General features: G+C 41.6%; 1 protein-coding gene across 1 annotated transcript in view; it reads right to left on the bottom strand.

Annotated features, from left to right (window-relative positions):
* The window catches only part of DENND2B (DENN domain containing 2B), a gene marked incomplete at both ends in the record, with an annotated part of 65,888 nt that overhangs the window by 30,398 nt on the left and 13,036 nt on the right, over positions 1-22,454 (bottom strand). The window contains 7 exons of the mRNA XM_010175208.1: positions 5,644-5,713; positions 7,038-7,147; positions 7,794-7,978; positions 10,359-10,403; positions 11,346-11,442; positions 13,214-13,429; positions 16,135-16,283. Of these exons, the coding sequence (XP_010173510.1) occupies positions 5,644-5,713; positions 7,038-7,147; positions 7,794-7,978; positions 10,359-10,403; positions 11,346-11,442; positions 13,214-13,429; positions 16,135-16,283 (872 nt within the window). The remainder of the gene's footprint in view (positions 1-5,643; positions 5,714-7,037; positions 7,148-7,793; positions 7,979-10,358; positions 10,404-11,345; positions 11,443-13,213; positions 13,430-16,134; positions 16,284-22,454) is intronic.

Genomic DNA, 22,454 nt, shown 5'->3' with positions numbered 1-22,454 from the left:
TATTCCTGAATAACCTCCCAGCACATTTCTCCTGCTCAGTTATATTAGAGCCACACACAAGCTGATGGGACACGTAGCTTGAATGGATGACATCAGGAAGATAGTAGAGATGCCTCCCATGAACATTTTTATGCATATACGAGAGAAAGCTTGGCAGTTTCAGAAAGAGATACACATATTGAATAGCCAGCGAGGCTCCTTCTTGGGAAGTCTGCTGTTTTGTTGCTGGCTTAATTTAAAGAATGACACACCTACAAATGCCGAGACTGAAAAGTAGGTTTGCAGAAATCAGGTTATTGTGTCAGATTGGATCACAATCACAGCCTCATGGCCACGCAAGCCCTACCCTCACCAGCAAGCCAACGTTTCCAGAAACAGAGATGTTCCTTAATGGCATCAGGAATTGGAACAATTCAAATGTTGAGAGTATAAAATTATTACGGCAGTCACAAGCCAGTTTCTGTGGCAGCTCTTGATTCCTTGTTAGGGACAATCCAAATTCAGACCATGAGAAAAGTGTGGGTGTTTTAAATCCAAAAGCTTGTCTTAAAGTCATCTTGTTATATGTGAAACATGAACTTCTACTGCCAGAGCACCCAATGCGCACAGGGCTGTCAGAGGTGCTTGAGGAAGGGCAGGAGGAAGGGAAGAGGGTAAGGGGAAGAAAAGGTTTTCCAGTGAGGTTTTTTTTCAGTTTCATAAACATTAGTCTGCATCCCACAAAAGTTGCTTTCACAGTGTAATGAATTCCCCTCTCTTGCCCCAGCAAATGCAAGATGAACTAGTCCCACCTAATGACTGTTTCTCGTGTTTTAATGTACACACTTCACGTTCAGGCATCCACTCCTCCACTGACTCCCGAGGCTGGCTTGTCTTAGCCTAGAAAAGTGCTGAAGGAGTATTTTTTATGAGAGAGGGGAGAGGCAGGATAGGGTGAAACAGACCCTGCAAGTTTTCATGTTATTTCTGCAAATACAAAGTTACCAGCCAAGAAACCCTGCGATTGTCAGGTTTTCTGCTCTGAGAACTCAGTCTTTTCAGTATCTGCCCTATAGAATAGAAATCTGTGTTTCCTACTCTTCCCATGAACCAACTGCCAGCTGTGGCAATGAAGTGCAGGACATTGTTTTGAACATGCAGTATCTTATACTCCAGTATTGTCCCACTAGCTAGAACTAGCCCTGCTCAGCATCCACAGCAACTCTCATGGCAGTAAAGCCCAAGATGCTTGTGAAGAACCCATAAAACAGCAGCTTACATGCCATGCCTGTCCCTGGGGACAGGGGCTGGCACAGCTATGGATCTCAGCCATAAGGCCACTGACAGCCCAGGCTGCCGAGGAGCAACCCTGGATCCAAGCATCTCCCAAAGGATACAGGCCTGGTGTCTCTCTGGCTGTCTACACCCTTTTTCTGGGCTGCAGAGATCGTTCATGGCCTCTCAATAAGGAAAGTTTTGCAGATTTTCCAGTACTAGTGGGTCTTGCAGCTGAGGATGTCAGCAGAAACCTGCTGAGAAGGTGCCTGCTTTTACCACTGTGATCCTTGTATATCCACTGTGCACAAGCCTATGGGGTTGCATAGACAGAGAAGAGCTAAGACTTTGGTCACCCCTTTAGAATGCAATGTTTCAACATATTACATCAAGGGAATTGGTAAAATGAAATTATACACTAAACTAAATTAAAAATCTGTATTTTACAAGGTACACTCACATTCATATTACAGCAGCTTCACCCTTGTTCCATCCCCACTGTGTGCTCCTGCTCTCCCTTCCACCCCTGCCCAGGTTGCTGCCCCATAGCACAGGGGCATTGTAACGTCCACTGGAGAGGGCTGTGACCAGCTGGGTGAGGCTAAGCCCTCAGCAGGCACTGACACCTGCGTATCACAGAGCCACAGCCCAAGAAGAGCTCTAGAAAAGAGCCTAGCAAGTTGATGGATTCATTAGCATGGACAAAAAAAAGTTAAATTAATCTGTGTTATTAAAGAAAAACATCTTATGTGCAGTAAAATGGCACAGTAGTGAGAGTCAATATCTCTACTATACATCAGTCCATTTCCTTCTATGTGAAGGTGCATACTCCTCACATCGAGTCACTGGGAAACCTGTTACATGATTGCCTTGGAGGTATCAAGATGTAACTGGAAAACTCCATGCTGTCTATGGAAGGGCAGATTGTTTGCTGTGGTACAATAGCTTACATTCCATTCTAATCCTGTTCCAAAATGAAACAAAACAATATAAATGCATTTCAAGGGGATACTGTACAGGATTTGTAGTACAAACAGAACATAATTGTCACTGTATCCCTTGAGGAAGTTCTGGCAGGATTTTAGCACACTCCCCCCAAAAAATGGGTCTGGAAGAATCTGAAATCTGAAGGCAGAAAAGAAAAAGTGGAGCAGTTTGTTCGTAACACAACATGCCAAAGGAGAACGAGACTAACAAAAAGGAATTGTTTAATGAACAAAGGAATGGCAATGCTAACCTGCACAGAGGACACAGACAGCCACCCTCACGGGATCGGGCTGGTTGGCCCATCCAGCCATGGAGCCTGCTGCCGAGGACTCCCAAATCTCTAGGTGTGGGAGACCCCTCGCCAGGACAGCTTGGGAATATTTTCTAAGGAACTAGTCTCAGAGCAGTTGGCTTGTCTTGAATCAGAGCAGTTTATAATGATTTCAGGTTTTTCTTACGGTTCTATAGTACATAGTAGGGCCCCACCTTTCTCTATGTAACGTTTGCCAAAACCTGCGTGTAGTTCCCAAATTATGGCTACTGCATTTGACAGAATTTAGGGGTCAGGAATGGGACTAATCGGAGGAGATGCTGTGCACTCCTGGACATCAGAGCCACCCTGAGTGAAGCTTTCAGAAACTGTTCGGGAAATTGGACACCCAAATACAAACATCTGCTTTAGAGCCCAAGCCTTTGACATACAAACAGTGCCTGCAGAATTTACCTGCTCCTTGTTGCCTACACAAACTCTGTCTTTGCACATATGAAGTAAGAAAGCATGCACGGGATTGGAAACAGCAATAACACACTGAGGTACACATCAGTGAGGCTGTTCCTCCCAGGCACCGACATTTGCAGAGAACAAGAAATGGTTTTGCTCTGTAAGGACAGCTGAACCCTGAGGAGAAGACACTTCAGGTAACAACCCCAATTCCACCATTTCTCCCAACAGGACACAGAGACGTTGCAGGATCCGGAGACACTGCAGGATCCAAATAACAGCAGATCTCTGTTACTTTTGCCATTTCCTCAGATAGAGAAATGCTGAGATGTTTTTCCTCAGCTTCCCAAACCCTCTTTTTTTCTAATCCCCAGACTGCCAGTTTTGTTCTCAGAAGGCACTGCAGGATTTGTCCAGAAAGGGACAAGCTGGTGAAGCACATTGGTATCACTCCACTTTCCTCTGCGAGGTAGGCTGTACCAGTGAGATGAGACATCAGCTTCTGCATGTCAGTTTTTGGAACCAGATGAAACATCCTGAATTAAGTGATCTCCCAGGGCAGCCACAGACCAGCTTTATAACTAGCTTTATAATTATTAGACAGATTTAGCAAGACGGTACTTATTTTTCCCTTTTTTAATTTTTTTTTTTCCTCTGTGGTTGATTGATTTTTGGCATAGCCAATGGAGGAGAAAAACAATCTCCAATGCTGTCTCAAAACACTGTTTATATAAAAGTGTGTACTACTGATTTAATTCTGTTCCTGGTATTTCCTACTATGTTAACGTATCTTCTGCACCAGCTGAAAGTCAGTGTTCTATTTTTACATTGCCTTTAATGTAGGGTGAATTTCACTGAGCCTTAAGTGAGTAAAAAAAGCCTGCATTAGTCCTTCACTGACAAACTAGCTCAATATTCCTATGTACACATATTTTTTATTGTGGCTGATTATTTCAGCTTGGTCCAGGATCAACTGTTTTGCATTTCACAAATGTAAGCTCTGCACATGATTCCAAACTTGATAACATTCCCAGAAATATAAAAGTCTTAAACCACCTTTAGCTGGTAGAATGAAAACATTCTACGATTGAATTCTACCCAGTATTTTCTGAGGTTTTGTCATTTTTTTTTCCCAAATATACCTTATTATCCTTTTGAATGTTAACACATAAAAAAGTAATTGAACTGTACTGCTGCCCTACATCTTGTTATGCTTATTTACTCCAGGAAGGATACCTTCTAGGTGCTCCACCCATTTATCTCTGAAGCTCTCCCTGATTTAGCGCTCCCAGCCCTGGATTTATTGCATCATGAGCCTTCACTGACATTTCCTTTTCACATATAAACCTTGTGGCCCACACTTACACACTGTGTTATACTGAGTAAGCAGGTCTGTCATGCTACCTATGGCAAACATGGCCCACAGAAATGATAAACAAGTTTTCTGTTCTGTTAGTTTAAATGAAACTGCTTACAAATAGAGGAACCACACACAGCAATACCTCCCAGCCAGAGCATCTGCTCTCTGCACAGCCAGGAGCTCTGTCACAGACACAGAGCAGGGTAAGAGCAGGGTCAGGTACAGGCAGCATGCAGGATGGAGGGTGCTGTTCTAATGACAGCAAGTTGCTCTGCCTACTGGAAGCCACTGAAAGCTACTAAAGCCAGATGCTCCCTGCTTGGAAAGATGGGAAGTGATGCCAGAGAGGGAAGGAAGGGGATCTTGCAGCAACGAATATCCATAGAAGCTCTCCAACTAAATGTAGGCAACTGTCATGTGAACAAGTACAGGAGCCATGGCTCCCTGCCTAGTCACTCACAACCAGCTCCAAATCTATCCAAGAGGTGATGGACACAGGCTGGTGTTGCTGTATGCTTTGCCACTACCCAGTCAGATCTGCAGGATGGACAGCAAAATCCCTGTCTACACTGTGCTTCACCTGCCTTAATACACTTTGCAAGCTTTTGTGCAGTTTCCTCCCTGCTCCCCTGTCCCAGCACACACACACACACACACACAGAGACATGCTCTCAATTTATCAGGTAACCATTGATTTTCCAGGTGATGAGACAAAACTGTTTGGTAGTATGAGTTGGGTCCTCTCACCACCAGTTGGCCACCCCTGGTCATGAGGACTTAAAAGAAGCCTGAGAACCCGGACTTCCTGCCACTGGCATCAGTGTATTGCATGGTCCTGAGCAAATGGTGATGGTGGCCTGCTTTCCACCATTGCTGCCCTCCCACTCAACAGGGGGGCTTATTTACCTACATCACAGACCCGCTGCAGACTGATGAAGCAGTGCTGGCACAGTACTTCGGAGATGTAAGCAGCTGTCCAAGAGATAAACGCTACTCACAAATGTTTAGAAATACCACATTTGCCTTTGTTTGCAGTGCTGTAGTAATTCTGATTCTGCTTGAAAGCATGTAACAAAGAATTTTAAAAGTTAAGTGCTCACACAATAAACTTTCCACATTCTTATTAATTTCTTACAAGACTTGGGATCTATTTGATTGAGACAACCATTGCAAATTCTTACTTTACTTGAGCTCCTTACATTTCCAAATTTCACAGTGAGTAACTCCATTTTCTTTTAAAACCATGCAAGACCCTCAGACTACAGTTTTGAGATACTGCTTAACAGAATTCTGCATTTTGAAGTGAAGGTGATGTACTTACCAACAGCCTCCTGCAATAACCAAACCGCCGGCTCCCATCTTCCCCAGTCAGCATGAAAGAGAAGGTCTCACTAGAAGAAAATAAATTGCCCAGATCTTACTATCAGAACTACAGCACAGCTAGGAGGCAGATCACAGAATCACAGAATGTTGGGGATTGGAAGGGACCTCAAAAGATCATATAGTCCAATCCCCCTGCCAGAGCAGGAACACCTAGATGAGATCACACAGGAAGGCGTCCAGGTGGGTTTTGAATGTCTCCAAAGAAGGAGACTCCACAACCTCCCTGGACAGCCTGTCCCAGTGCTCTGTCATCCTTACTGTAAAGGAGTTTCTTCTCAAGCTTAAGATCATTTAGAAAGGGTTACTATCTTATCCAGTGAGAAATTCTACCCTCTGCCTGTGATCTGGACATACTCTGTGGACAAATTCCAACAGCAGTAGAGCAAAAATATCTGCACATCAGTGGACAACCTAGCTATCTTATTATAAGAAGAAATAGGTGCTGAACTCCAGGGAGACCTGGCTGCAGCCTTTCAATACTTAAAGGGGGCTTATAAGAAAAATGGGGACAAACTTTTTAGTAAGGCCTGTAGCAATAGGACAAGGGGTTGTAGATGCCCCATCCCTGGAAACATTCAAGGTCAGGCTGGATGAGGCTTTGAGCAACCTGAACTAGTTGAAGATGGCCCTGCTCATTGCAGTGGGATTGGACTAGATGGCCTTTAAAGGTCCCTTCCAACACAAACTATTCTATGATTCTATCCCTTCTGCCTATTCTACTACTTCTACACCCCCAGATCAACAGGTTCTAACACATGGATGCAGGGGGGGAAAAAAAGATACATTTTTTGAGGTTTCTTTTGAATGGAAAAGAAAATGCAAGCCTACTCTCCCTCCCTTTGCCCTTCTCCTGTAGTCATTCATCTCCAAGGGAAGGAAGATAGTGCTCCTTTGCTAGCATAGAGCTCAGCTTCAAAAAAGTTTTCAGAACAACATTGTTTTGAACCAAATGAAGAGGTGTCCTGCAATGTTAGACAAGCACTCCGGGGTAAATGACTAGGGCAGGTGGTGGGCAGGTCCCTGTCCTTTTTAAGATTTATTCTAAATACTTCCATTTATAGATTTATATTTATTATGGGTTTAGCACTAAGAGGAACCTTCACACCTCTTCCCCTCAGCCACACAGGCTTGTGAGGCAGGCAGAATCAGGAAGAAAAATAATACAGAATCTAAAAAAAAAAAAAAAAATTAAAAAAAATTAAATACAGCTGCTTGAGCCTGGAGTGGCCAAGACTCAAACTGCTACTTCCTTAATTGGGCAATGGCAAAGCCGTTGCTGCTCCAGATGCACTCCATCAGCACTTTGCAGCAGAGGAGCACCAGAGGCTTTACCTGTTGTATTCGGAGACAGGAAGCCAGTCCTTGGCATCAGGAAAGCAGAACTGAGGGATGGCCTTGAGACGCTCCTCCGCTTCACGCATTTGCTTGGTTGGTCTTTCTAACTGCGAGGGAGAAAATTGAGCTTCAGTCAGCTGCTGTTAGTGCCAGCTTCACAGCACCTCTCAGGAGGGGGTTACTAATGAGCTCTGAAGAGCAAGGCCCCATCAGCTTGTTCTTTATTTGTGCTTGGCAGAGTGAGGCCCAACCCCCGGACAGGCTTATAGGTGCTAGTACAATAGAAATAATCACTGCTGGGTTTTTTTTAACTTTCTTTTTTAATTGCCTGAAACTCCTTTGTTGCACAATGGCCACTTAAAACACAGTCCTAAATCAAATTCCTTTCTGCTGCAAGAGCACAAGAGAAATGCCATAGATCAGCAAGTCTTTCCACTGACTTCAGTGAGTTTTGGAACAAATCCTAATACAGCCAAATTGAGTTAAAAGTGAAATATTTAGAAACTTAATTTAAACACTGTCTTTAAAGCACCTACCATCAGGCCAAACTCTCCAGCAATGGAAAAGATAAATTGTAAACAGGGAAATATTTCAGTCACCTTCTCTATGCTCTTCACTTTGTAACAGATCACTTCGGAACAATTATGAAAGCTGAATTATTAACTCCATTTAAAAAATAGATTTCTATCATTTTTCCCATTTATTCACTTTATTGATCCTAGAATGAACTGTACATAAGAATTTTTCTTTTACCTTGGGAAACTGATATGTCACTTCTGGGAGGTAAGTGTTTTTAGAGGGTTTCTTTTTCAGTGACACTACCACAAAATACTCAAATAACTCCCGTTCCTGCCATTCAATCAGCTCCAGTTCCAGGGTTCGATAACTTGGAGCCCTCTTCAGCATTGATTGGATGTGCACTAGACGTTGGGTATGAGCTAGCATTTCAAAAACAACAACAAAAAAAGGAAAAAAATAAGACAGATTGTTACCTGGGACTGTAATGTGTATGTGAAAGCCACAGCCATTCACAAAAGACTTGCCGTTGCCAGCGTATTATTCCAAGCATGTTCTCCTCTCAAAAGCAAACTTTCATACTGTAGTCTCCCTCACTAATTGCACCCATAAATCAAAACTCTCTCCAAGTACTGAAGTGATGCAACACTAAGACACAGAAATAATGTTGAGTTCATAACTGTTACCCTGCCAAAGGTCTGCTTTTTCTTCGCACAGAAGACTAGAGTACAAACCTTTATGTGGGTGTGCAAATGCACTAGGGCCTCCAGGGTGGCATATCTTGGGTCTGACTTGGACCTGGTTTACACTGGTGAAAAACAGTTCTGTGACCTGTCCCTACGTAGCACAGCATTATGCTAACAGTCACTGAAGGTGTATTTTCTCCTCTACAGCACAGGCATAATCCATACAAACCATGGAAGGATCTCCAGGGAAAGGGAAAGGGAAAGGGAAAGGGAAAGGGAAAGGGAAAGGGAAAGGGAAAGGGAAAGGGAAAGGGAAAGGGAAGAGGTGCAAATTGCCTCCTGTGGGATTGCTTTGCTTGTGTCAATTCGCCAAGGGGCAATCGTAGATTCATGGTGACTTCCAGTCCTGACTCAAAGATATGCCTTGATCCAGTGACTTAGTGCTAGTCATCTACAGCAGCAGACTAGTCAGTAACATCATTACCAGTTCTGATAGATAAATAAGTGAAAACAGCTAAGTAAAACTATCTTCCTGCATGTTCTTCCCCACCTCTTCACGCCAGGATCTCTGTGCAACAGCAAATGAATTATTAGCAGCATGTCAATCCCTCAAGGCTATATTCACTGACACTGCCCACAGTTTGCAAAAGGCAGACTGTCCCTTGTGGTAGGGAAATAAGATGTCACAAGCATTTGATCACAGCAGTAATTAATTGACAGAAAGGAAGGGAAACCCCTTGATGACCAGCCATCATGCAACTAGTTCAACCACACAAACATTAAAAATTATTTTAATAAAGCATTTGGATCTTGGTGTGACTGCACATCTAGGGAAGCTAAGTCCCAAGAAATAACCTGCCTTGTCCTGCCTTCAGACAGCCCCACGCTGCCAGCCAATGCTTCATACTTGGAAGAAATGAAACCCCACTCCAACAGATGGGGACCCAGTGAGTCCTGTCCTGCTACATGAGACAACTGGACCTTTGGCTCAGGATGCCCCACAAGCATCAATGTAAATATACCATCACTCAAGAGCAGTTGGTTAGGGAGCTGTCAGAATGAATATCCTCCATTCCACAACAATGGGGGAAAAGCTTCCCAGTTTCCAGTGAAATCAGAATATCCTCACAACAATAACAGAGAAGCCAGGCTCCGTCTGTACTCTTTCATGGGCTATGAGCAAAAGCAACCCCTATATTTTTTGACACAAAGAGAAACAGAACTGGAAGTGCTTTTGGGCTGGTACCTGTCTACAAAGGAGCAATGAGTCTTTTTCCACACATCACTGTACAATGTTGCATACAGCCTGTTTTGGGTGGTCTTAACACCACCTATTTGGTACAAATCTTTTTCCCTAAGACAATTTTTTCCAGCAAGTTTTCCTGCATGAACAGTAAGCAGGTGACATCTGCAGTAGATAGATATGAATGCTCAGCCCTTATCTTACAACCACAGCTCCACACTCCTGGGTTTTTTCCCCCTCACTTACTAACAACATGATAGGTTTTTAGTAATAAAATCTGTTGTTGCTGCCTTCAAATTTTTTATAGTTCTTTCTGTGTATCAGGACTCTCGAAAATGAGAGACTAATTTACTGGCCTGGCTCAAGCAGAGTTTGTGCAGGTGCTGTGCACTGATAAAGGAATTTCTACAATTTGGAGACTGCAGACCTATAAAAGTGTGTAAGAACCACTTTGCTGGATGAGACCCAGAATCTTGCCTCCAGCTAGATAGCAGTAAACACTTAAAGCAGTGTATGAATAAGAAGAGACCGTATTTATCCAATCACATCTCTCTAAGTTTGCACCCAGTAGTCAGTCTGGAAAACATCAGCATCTGAAGTGGCTGACAAAGCAAATCTATCAAAGGTCCTGTTCTTCATTATATGACACAGTTGCCAAATCTTTGTTAGATCCTCACAGCTCATTTTGTCCTTGCTTTCCACATTCATGCTCCTGTGTTGGAAACTTTGTGAGCTCTGCAGTAATGGAGTTAGCATAGTTCAGGAAGGAAAATATAGGCCATGAACAGGAGCAACGTGCAGTAGCATAAGGATGTACATTGAAAAGGTCTGTGAGAGTGGCTGACTAGAAGTTATTGAAGGCTCTTCCCTTACCTTTAAACCTGTCATCTGAGTCACTCTCACTCTCACTGTTCTCATCTGCAGAGGAGATAGAGGCATCAGTTAATGCAAAACCAAAGCAAATAAACTTGGTTTACTGTGGTGAAACTGGGAAAAACCGTATCTCACACTGAGCTTTGTGATCCACGCATGCTCTCTCCTCAGTTTTAAAATACCTTGAAATAAACAGTTTGAATGACTCCTTAGATTGTGTTTTCCTTGGATTAAGTTTCAATTTTGCTTGAGAATAAGAGCTTTGTCTTGATGAAAGTGCAACATTCATTCTCCATTACAGCAACTGGTTACACTGAAGCCCCATCTCTGCTAAGCTACAGAGGTGAATGTGCCAAAAAAAAATTGATTTTAACCCTTCCACTTCTCTTCACATTTTAATTTTTTTGAAAACAAGTTATGCAGCAGTTGAGAAGTCAAAGTAAGCCTTATGAGCTTTGTCTGTTTGGGCAACAATTTCAATCACCAGAATTCACCAAACTGAGTGAGAGTAACATGCAAAAGTAACATTATGACAAGATGTATTTCTGAGGTGTATTTGCATTAAAGCTCTATTGTACTCCTACTACAACCATGACCTGAATCTCTTTTCAGCCCATGCTTTTCCAGAAGCAGTCTGAAGCGCAGTGTGAACTGCATTCTCATGCCAGAAAAAAGCACAAATTAATTACAAGGTCAAAACTGTGAATTTTGGACAAAACTTACAGATGCAAATTACTCAAAAAGTGAACTAAAGAAGCAGCTGGATAAGTCCAGCTGATCATGGAATGAGTAGATAGACAATGCTGGGAATCTAGTTTATTTTTAGCTCAACCCCATTTTCTCCTCTTTCAGACAGCAAGTTATCGTTGTTTGCAGAAGAAAGTTCTAAACAAAGTAGAGCCCGGGTTAGAAGTGGAGGAAAGAAGGGAATCTGTTAATCCTGTAACATTCAAATGGATTCACTGAACCATGATGCTTGTGTCATACCTCGTAGGGACGCTGTCTCAATATTGGACATAGAAAGCTTCTTCAGGCGTTTTTTTCCTCTTTTTGCACTGTATATGGAATTGATTCTTTGGACAAGCTGCAAAATAAGAAAATGAGGAATCAGTAAGACCACACACTTTTCTGCCAGGAGACTTTTAATTAATCTGTCCAAACAAAGAATGTCACCACAGATGATAAGCCAGCTGAACTCCTCAAAGCCTTTACTATATCAAAGTGGTTTTCTTTCTCTCTCTTATTTTGTATCCCCTTTGTTTGAATCACTTATCTTGAATCTCACTCCTTTACCTATGGATATATTTTTTAAAACAGTTAAATAACTCAGAAACCTAAATCCCATTTTCAAAAATCTCATAGACGTGTGCAATAAAAGCACAATGAGCCTGAGGATTCAAAGGTAGCTGTTATCCTCTACCACCTCATTCCTCTCTCACTATGCTATTGTTTCTCTCCTCACTTGCATTGTCTAAGTAACAGTGATCCACCAGCCATATACAACTTTGCCAAACTCCCACAGACCTTAAGATCATATTCATATTTTGAATATAAGAGTAACGTGTGTAAGCACCTCTCTGAACCAAGATGTCAAGTGTGTTCAAATAAGCACAGAAGGATATGGGCCTAACTTTTTAAAGCCTTTTTCAGGTACAGAGTGAAGCAGGTGCATCGCTGGGATGGTACAGAACAGAACTCAGGTCTGAGTTTTTCACTCCAATAACTAACATTTTCTCAATACAAACCTGAATTTCTGCAGTAATATGTGACTCTAGGAGCTAGAGTGGTCTAGAAATCATGACAAGATTTATGATTAAAAAAAGAAGTTTAGTACAAAATGAACAGACAAACTTTTCATCTTACACTCAAAACCAAGTAGTAACCCACTCTAAGTTACTCTAACTTCCTTCACAGATATATGTTCATTTGTAAAATAGTATATTCCAAGAAAGTAAAAATATAGTAAATATTAGGGACATGGGGTTAACTTCCTCCTTTTTGTTTGTTTCTTGCTTAAAAAGAATTTCAGACTAATTGACAGGAACATAAAAATTTCCCCTCTAATCAGTATTTATAGCCATGTACTTTAAAATACACTCTCTAATAAGAACAGCAAAGAGCCGAATATACAGTAAAAATCAACTTTGTTCACAAGCCAAAAATAAATATATTGGCAGTTCTCCCCACCTCTGTTGCTGTTGTACTAGAAAAGGTTTATTTGGGTTTTCTGTTGTTGTTTGGTGGCTTGGGTTTTTTCACATCCCTTTTTGAATTGGAAAACTCCTTGAGAAATGGAAAATTAATTTTTACTTCAAATCCATCAAGGCAACAGGGTTAACAGGGTTATCAGGATGGAGAAGGTTGTGAGTAGGTGAAGGGAAACATATTAGGCCAATAATAGTTATTTTCCTGAGATAAGTAAGCAAATGATGGGGGGAAAAGAGCACTTCAGCTGCTGCTGCATGGTATAAATAATAATTACTTGACCATCACCCATTCAAAATCATCAAGTTAGGTACACAGCAATTGCCTGGCCCACAGAGCTTAAAGAAAAGTGTGGAAAACAAAATTGGCTTAAAATCAAAGCCAATTTGTGCAAAGATGGCAATCAGATGTTTGCTACTCTTGGAGCAGGGCAGAGTTACCCACTCCAGGGAAGGGATTTTCACAGTATGGCTGTATGTAAAAATAGCATATAGCTTGGCTCCTAAGAGTTACTGTTTCTGTTTTGATTTCAATTTTCCTTTAGGATAGAAAGAGAGCTTTCAGTGATGGCTAAAGGCTGGATAGAAACGTGCAAGCTCTTGCAGACAGCTGACCTATCCTCAGCATAAGCCTGATCACCCTGCCAGTACCTTTGGGATTCTCCTGGCACGCCGTGTAGACAGCAGCTCACTCGTGGTACTCAGGCTGTCTTCATGGAGGCTGGAGGGGGAGGAGGGAATGCCAAGCTGAGCTAGCAGCAGCATGTCATCGTGGCTGTGCCGCTTGGGCAGCCGTGGTAAGCGGTGGCTCTTCCTTTCTGACCAGTTCCCGATTCGCAGAGACTGGCTGCTGGGCTTCGAAGGTAGCTGCAGGAACAAGAACAGCTTGAGCTCTTCCCCTCCACAGCAACACTTAGTGCAGAAGCAGCTCTTTGGCAGTGAGTGGTGGCTACACAAGGCCATCATGCCAGGCGGGCCACTGCTCTGTGAGGTACGTGCAAAGAGAGGGTTTAAGGTCAAAACAAAGAGACAGGGGTCAATATCTAAGACTTTAAAGTTCAAAGAAACATTAGTACTTTTGGCTTTGGGGCATTTCCATGCACCCACATCACACCAACTCTATGAACTTCAAACCTAACTTGGCTGACATCAGAGCACTGACTCGATGGGCCTGATCCATCTCTTTGACTTGGAGTAATGAAAAATCAAGAGCAATTACACTGAAGTTGCTATTTTGCCCTAGAGCAAGAAAGCAGAAAATCAAGCTTGCTGTATTTCCATGGTATTAAGATGTTTTAAGATCTGCCAATGTGCAGAGGTGCAGTGACAGCTTTGTCCTGCACTCACAAAGAATTCCCTTTAAAACACAAAACTGTTATCGTTTCAGGGGGAAGCGAAAATCACACTGACAGGATTAAGCACCAAGTAACAGCGGTCTTTAAAAAACTGGAGCTCTTTTGGAGCAGTCCTGCTCCTTTTCAAGCAGCTTTGCCCAGCCCTCAGGAAGGTTGACTGAGCAGGCTGGCAAGCTCAGGACCCTGCCTTCTCCTCCCAAACACAAACACAGTAAGAAGCCTAACCTACATGTCTAGAAAAAAGTACTATTATGTAAAACAGCTGTCTAATATTCTATTAGCAGTATTACGAGCCGTAAACCTGCAGTAATAAATGTCCCGTTTGTTCTGCTTGGAGGGCTTACCTATTACAGGGCCATACTATCTGGGACTAACCACAGGTGTTTCTGTATGTGTGGGTTTTGCATCACAAATACAATGTCATCAATAAAACATTCTTTTTATATCTGAGGACTCCAAAAACTGAAAAGAACAAATGGGAAAGGAGAAGACATAGTGGGATTCAAAGTGACCACAAGCCAGTGTTTCCGAGGTCTCTGCTTACCAGAGGTTAGCATGCCAGGAAAATCTGCAGCAGTCTATACTTTAACAAAAGGAAATCTTCTGGGAGATGATTGTTGAAAGCCTGCTGGCCTTCAGATCTCTTCCATCTTGTTTATCATCATCCATGACTAAAAAGTCACGTTGCTAACCCAGCTACGTTGCTATGCTGGAAAAACTGGGTGATAAATTGTTGCCAAAGCTGCCATTCTTCAGGAAATTAAGACTTTTCTATTTCTGGTCATTGGAGAATTACCCAGGCCCATAGCTGACCTGCTCTTAGTGTCTCTTTGCTTTATATATCAGCATAATGACAGTGCAATTACAGCAGGACCGACTCCTGGCAGGCAACTCCTGGCAGCATTTCAAAAAGAAGCTACCAGAATAAAGATAGCCCTGTTGCAAAGATACCAGAGAGTACTTAGTTACAGAGCGACTTTACAGAAGTCATTTTAATCTGTATATTCTTTGGTCACTCTGTGTAAAACAGAGAACAACAGACAGTATCTTCCTATGGACCTACATGGTTCCTACCCTAATGGTACACACTGTTGGATCCTCTAGATGCTACACGCTTCCTGTTAACACACACAAATAATTGTTATGCATAGTATGTGTCTCACTACAAGGTTATCTGCGTGGCTGCAGCTTCTGTTTCTCCTTACTCTGCCTGATTACTACTTTCCTCGTTTCCTTTTCAGTAGCTTTGCTGAAAATGCTCCTGTTTTCCAAACGATGTGTTAGGTGCATACTAAGAATCCCATTGATACTTCTTTTGTCTCTTGGACTGTGATGCTCACATGTACACAAAATATGTGAAAGAAAATAGATTCAGTTTTGCTTTTGGTCTCTTTACAAGACAAAAATGTAAATTGTTGTGACCTTCAGTTCAACTGCAAATTTTCTGTTGATTTCGTGCAAAACGAAGTTCTTTTAAAATGCATTTTGAATCTCAACACTAAGTATGTGATTAAATTTATATTTTCTCCTTATGAACACAATGATCCCATAAACAACAAAGCAACTCAGCATTTCATAGCGTTCACAAAAAACAGACCACTTTGGAAAATTCACCACAAAATGGAAAGTCTGCAGAGTTCCTGGTCTTTTACTTTATGCTGTAAACACAACTTATACAGCCTGTTAAAATGCAGACACTTAGGTTTTTTATGATTATTTTATTATTCATTTATTTATTGGAGGGACATACTCAGCCTCCTCCATTTTACAACAGAACATGCCACGCTACGTACTTCACATTAGCAAAGTCACAACAGGCCTCACATAACAATATATGGGCAAGATTAAGCAGCTGAATTTTCCTTCCTGTCCCTACTAAAAGCCAGCAGCAAACACGGAGGCAGTTCACAAAGAGGTGCAGCCATACAAATCATTTAGGGCCAGATTCAGCTCACAAACAGCCGGTGGAAGGATTCTGTTTAAACTCATCAGGACGCAGCCAGCACAAAGAGCCATCAGCCTCTGCAGCGCTGAGAAGCTGAGCTACAGCTGCCAAGAGCGTTCCCAGCAATGATTTATCCATTTGATCACACTCTTTTTCCAGATACCCTTTCTCATTCAGAACGGCTGCTCTTCCTCCTATGCCATGATTGATTTTCTTGCTAGAGTTTTAAATAAGCTTCAGGCACAGCAAGACCAGCGCCATCACACCGTTACCTGAGGAGGTGATGTGTATTTCCTGTCCTGCGGCGTCCACATCCTGTGCAAAGAATCTAGGGAATTCTCCGAGAGCTGATGGGATTTTCGGCCCGCGTGACGGCCTTTCAGCTCCACATCCTCGTACGGGTTTTCCTTGGGTGACTCGCCTTCACGTTTTTGGGTTTTTTTGGTTTGTTTTTTTTTTTAAAGAAAAGAAAAACAGACAGGAATGTAAAGTTAAAAAAAAAAATCACGTGAACCAAGTGAAAGGCTTTTAGGAAAGCTCCTCGGCTTTCAGCATGACTCATCCCTCTAGCTGCAGCTGCAAGTATTTGGAGGAGAACTTGGCTATGAGCTTGACAAGTTTCTTTGGGGTTTTTTTTACAGTTTTGTTTTTTTTTTTTAATAAAATGCAAAGATTTCACAAGACGTGCTTCTGAGCAGCCACAGCTGTGGAAAATTTATTGATTTATAAAAGCTAAGGCACATAACTGCTTTAAAGTGTATCAGTAGATTTTATAAATCCACAGCAGCCACTCACAGGGTGAAATGAATAGCAAAGAATAACTGTTCTCAACATACCACCCTTACACACAATAAGACAATTTCTATTTGATGCTACCTTCACTTTTCTCTTCCCCTGAGAGAAGGCAAAGAAAGAATAAACACTTCAGCTCAGCAGTGCCAAGAGACACAACTGGAAAAAATGTAAAAGATGAGGGAAGAATTTCTGCCCCGACCATACTGCATCCTCAAAGTGTTCTTTAAAACACATCATGCTTTCTAATCTACCAGATATTCATTTAAACTTATGTAAAATTAATATCTCCCAGAAGGAAACTCATCCTGCCAGTTATATATAGAGGCTTGAACAGTTAATCACTAAATACAACAAAAATGAAAAATACATCAAAAAGCAGACTGCAATCTTTTAATTTTTAGCATTTGAAAACCAGAACCAAAATTGATAGTCCAGATTTAAGTGAGATCCAATACCCTTTGTCAGTCTAAGGACCAGTTGAATAAGCTACCATCTTCTCAAAACTGCTAAACTCACTAAACCTCTCACTGAACTAAGAAACATGCAGATGAATGATTGCCACCAGTGAAATGAACATTTTGTATCCACCTCACAGACAGTTCATAATCAGCAACTGGTTTAGAACTTCAGGATTTTTGTACACATAGTCCTTCCAGTTTTCCAATCATCTTGCACAGAAAATTATCCCCCAAAAAGTGATCTACTCAAATTCAAGACTTGAATTTGCAGAAACTTGAAACATGTAGGGAGTTCAAAGCTTTTGCACCAACTTGCTTTTGGTTTCGTATCTAAAGAATACTCTAAAACTCAAGGGTTTAGTACGATATATATTGTAATACAAGCTATTAAATATAAGAAATTAACATTTTACTACATACTGTATCAATTAAGAATTGAGGACAGAAAGCTATAGCATGGTTTATTATTCACACTGTTAGAGAAAATACTAACTGCTTTTACAGAGGTGACAGTTAAGGCATAGGTGTTTTCAACGACAGCAAGGCCTGGATTAATATCCAGTTTGTTTGACTAGCACTTTTTTATCTAAACAAAATATTATATTTCCTCACTTTACAAAAGAAAACAAAAGTAGTTTGCACTTTCTACTTTATTGTTAAGCCTGGAAGCGTGAGACTGCTTGATTCATTAATTATAGTGATAAGAGCTTTTGCTTAGCAAGTTCACATATTCACAATACAAGTAAAAATAGTTTTGCTTCAGTAGTGCATCATACTAAGACTTCTAGTTAAATATAAGCACAAGAGTAAATGTTTTAGCTTTGTTTTAATTAGGAGCCTGAATAACTGCTGCTCTTGAAAAATGTTTGAACTGGCAATCACAGCTTATTATTTCATGCAGAGGGAATCTGATTTTAGAGGCTGCACTACCATCATAGTCAATCCGCATGCCGCGTGGAAAGAACACCTTCAGGTGCATGGGGTACTTAGAAGAAAGACCTTTTGATTAATGCAATGAACAGGACAAATCTTAAGCAACAAATATTCCTACAAAAATGTAAAGCTACAAATGTCCTGGGAGGATCATGGAATTGATTGATTCCTTCTGCAGGAAGAAAAATAAATAGATATTGCACACTAATTCCATTACTTGTAAACTCTAGAGCTGTAGATATGATAATCATAACAACAATAAATGGTCAACTTTGCAAAATGCTGTTGCTCACCCACAGCTAATTGGACTGTACTAGCATAATAAAATTTCTTGTAAGCCCAAGTCAAGTATAGGTCAAGCAAGCATTTTAGAATGGATTAACAGATTTCAAAATACCCGGCTACATTAGACAGTGCTTACACATATGCTTCATTGTGAAAACAAATGTTATTACATTAGTCTGCACAGTATTCAAACTCCTGAGAAGAAACAAGCTCATCAGTTGAAAAGAAACTTTTTTCTAAAAGTAAAGCATTTAAAAGTTGTAGGGCGAGTCTCTCACCAAGACACAATGTAAAACAGAATTTCTTGAATCCAGTTAAACTCAACATTACTGATGTTGACCTAAAATATTAAGTATAGAAACAGACCCAGAGAAGTCTTGGATGAGAGAAGAGGGAGGAGCAAAGAACCATGAGCAGAGGCTGCTTTTCTGACTCAAATTCTCTACCAAAAGAAAACTCAGGCCAAATTCCTCTTCAGTGTAATGTGGAGGTCAGTGGAGACACCACAGGGATTTTAACCCTTTCCCTAGAGCTGTGAGAGTTTCTTCAGATGACTGGCTTGCTGTTCAAGAACATTCTTTTCTCACTTGCATAAAAATCAAATTATTTCAGGTGTTTGTTTTTTTTTTTCTTTTCCATTTTGGAATTATGTCTTGAGATCAAATATGCCTCACCTTTTTTTTTTTTTTTAAGAATAAACTTCCCCCCCAATCTCTCATAATTAAATAGTCTGATAAATCTGAAACAACCTGCTTTTGCTGATTTGGCATTTGAACCCAGTATCTGGTTCAGTCAGTAAACTAAAAGATGTAATTTATTTGTCTAGGTCTTCAGTAATTTTCAAACCTTAGACAACCACCATTTTTCAGTATATATGCTCTCCCTAGTGGATGAGACCAAAAGGACAGATACACAAAAAGAGCACTAGGCAGCCTAGACAGACAGGTTCCTGGGTGGCAAGAGCAGGAAATACAAGTGACAAGAAACCCAAGATGACCAGCAAGGTAGAAAGAGGAGTGAAGGTACCCTGAACTGCCTTGGAGTAGCGTTTAACCCTATCACTCTGCACTGTGGCTCCCTTCCACAGGAGAAAGGCTTGGGAACTGATGGCCACCAGCAGATGTAGGTCCCACACCAGAGGGAGACTCTGGAGAAGGGCTGCAGTGGTGGCTGCTGCTGTTGCTGCAGCATAAGAATGAGGAAAGCTTCCAAATAGCTGGGCTGGCCCAGAGTTTTGCAGCTTTGATGTCTGCATTTCTCCTCAACACCGTGATTTCTCTAGTCCCAAGATCTCGGCAAGGAATGTTCACAATTTGCAAGCTGCAGCGCTTTTGCATTCTTTTGTATTTGCTGCAAAAGGAAAACACATTTACAATGAAAGAGCAAGGAAACATCCTTGTTCCTTCCATATGGATGTCTCTATTGGAAGCCAAACCAAAAAACATTATGCAGTATAGAGGCCAGGCCTGTCTTAGTGAGGCTGATCCAACTGCCACACAAGACAACAGCAGACTATCACTGATTTCAAAGGAAGCTGGCTCAGACCCCCAGAATGCCTATGGTCACATGAAATAGCAAGCCTTTGGCAAATACTGTCTCTAATCACCATCCCTGCTTCCAGATCAGTTCCCGTTATAAGTTTGGGGCTTTTTTTTCAAGTTTCCCATTCTCTTGAATTCTATGTACCGAACTGCTGAGTTAACACAGGACATTTATCTACACAACATTAATCTTCAGAAGATCTCACAGGTAATTTAATGATTGGTCCATAGAGGAAAAAAAAAAAGAAAAAATAACCAGTGATGTTTAGAAAAATCCTGAGGAATGCAGTGTCTTGAGCTTAAGCATCAATGAGTTTCCTCCAGCGATTTCAATTCCTCATTCTGTGATGCTCTGCAAGTCAGCCCCACTGAGTCCTGAGGTGGCACACAATGTTCCTCTGCTCAGCCCTCTCATGTGGCAAACGGGAAGCAGAAGCAGACTCAGCAAGTCTGTCTCTTGCTAAGAAAGGAGGGAAAAGTTAGGCTGGGGGGACGGACGGACGGACACAGGCAGAAACATCTATAAATGGCAAAAAGCAGAGAAATGCATCATTTCTTTCTAGATGGGAGAAATAATTAGCAGAGGAATGAAGTGATTCACTGAGTGCTGATTATTACTCCTGCCTTTTGCACTGCCAGGAAGCGAGAACAGTCGAACAGCAGGTATAGAGTAAGGGTTTTTTTTTAAGAGTTCATCAACTCATGTTAACGTGGGTGCCTAAATTAGGAGCCAACGTGCACAGGGGAGATACTGTCTCCAGAGGGTGATGCTGAACGTCTGCTGCCTTTGCTGCTGGCAATGTAGAAAGCCCAGGCCCCTGAGCTGTACGGCTCAGTTAGAGTGTGCACCTCACAGATGACAAAGTCTGTATTTCCTGCATGCTAGAGCTTGTGCACAAAATATAGGGCAACTAATGTATTTTACATAATGAACTGGGAGATGAAAGCTTCAGCTGCCATCCCAGAAGAGACCTGGGGAAAAGCAGCACATACCTCTAGAGGCAAGGAACTGGAAATAGTGGCAATAAATGGGCAGGAAGAGGCTCAGATAGGCAGAATCAGGACTGAGTAATAGAGAAGTAGAAATATCCAAGTGAGCAGTCTGTAAGAACCTCTGATGGTTGTGGCACCTCTCCACTAAACCTTTTGCAGTGTTTCTCTAACAACAGACACAGGTACATCAACTCCTTTCCACACATAATCCCTCTGATGCCATCTACAAATCCTTCAACCACCTTTTTTGGCCCACGCCCACAACCTCTGTTCAGTTGTAGATGGAGTCCAATTCATCCAGCTCACACACAATCTCCCTTTGCAGAAGATTAAGCTAAAATACAACGGGACAAGGAAGAAGCAAGCAAAGAAGGGTGGTTGGGGAATTATGCTTTTGCTGCTGTTGAAGAGAAAGCAATGTGAATGAAACTCGGAGTGCAAGCACTGCATGAGGGAACAGCACAGGACTCATGCTGTGCAGACTTACAGCTCCCCAGCATCTCTGGGCACTTGAGTCCAAAGAACTGCTCAATGGTGAGAATCCAGGTGTGTTCTGCATATGTATTACTCATTCATTTTATTCATAAAATTACACAAACACTGATTCATGTTGCCAGCGCTGGAGGAAAACTCAGCACTGGGATGTTTACAAGTGTGTTTAGATCACAGATGAAAACCACAAAATCTCCACACTCTCATAAAGTATCTGAGCTTAGATCGTTAGTACATATATGAGCTCTTTCAACATCAGAGAAGCTGCAACTGTGCATCTCAGCTGAGGTGTTTACCCCATGTATCTGTAGAAAGAGAACTATTTCAATATCAAATCACAGCTAAGACACATTATAGCTGCTTTGAAAAGCTATTGCTGAACAGTACTAAATTACAGACCATGACTTGCTTATAATCCTACCATCCAGTGTTATCAGCTCAGTACCACGTCCTCAGAAAAGTAGCAGAGCATCTGCAACATGCAGAGTGACAAGTCTAAAATGTGATCGGCCTTTTAACTCTGGTCCACGGAGTTTGTAGGCAACAGCCTGTGCTTTCAGAACTTTTCCAGTTTTGCTTTGCCTTGCAGTAAGCAGAAGAAACACTGCAGATACTTCCAGCTCCCTGCTATCTCTGCAGGGACTGCAAGAGCTTAGAGTTGTAATCATAACGAAACATTAGATGGAAAAGAATTAGCATGACTGATAAATGAATAAGAAATTTCATCTCCAAAAATCATCCATTTAATACCCAGTCCAAAATCATATGCGTGAAAACATCTGATGAGCAACTGTTAGCAAAGTACAACATCAGCATGCCTAAACTGCCTGCACTTCACAGAGGTTTAACCCTGCTGACTTCAATACAACCTCTGAATTTAAACTAGGATTTAGGAGAGCAGCCTCATAGTCATTTTACTCTGTTTTACTGACCTGCAGCATTGACCAGAAAACCAGGCATTAAAGCTGACAGAGTAGTAGACAGTATAGCTGTGAGACAGACTCCACAGAGAAAAATGAAGATCTAAATAAAGCACGAGATTATTATTAAAAAAACCTGAAATCCACATATCCCAATGCAACAAGAAAGCAGCAG

This window comes from Antrostomus carolinensis, unplaced genomic scaffold (genome assembly GCF_000700745.2).
Source record: "Antrostomus carolinensis isolate BGI_N321 unplaced genomic scaffold, ASM70074v2 scaffold919, whole genome shotgun sequence".
Lineage (NCBI taxonomy): Eukaryota > Metazoa > Chordata > Aves > Caprimulgiformes > Caprimulgidae > Antrostomus > Antrostomus carolinensis.
This window is presented reverse-complemented; position numbering and strand designations above follow the sequence as displayed.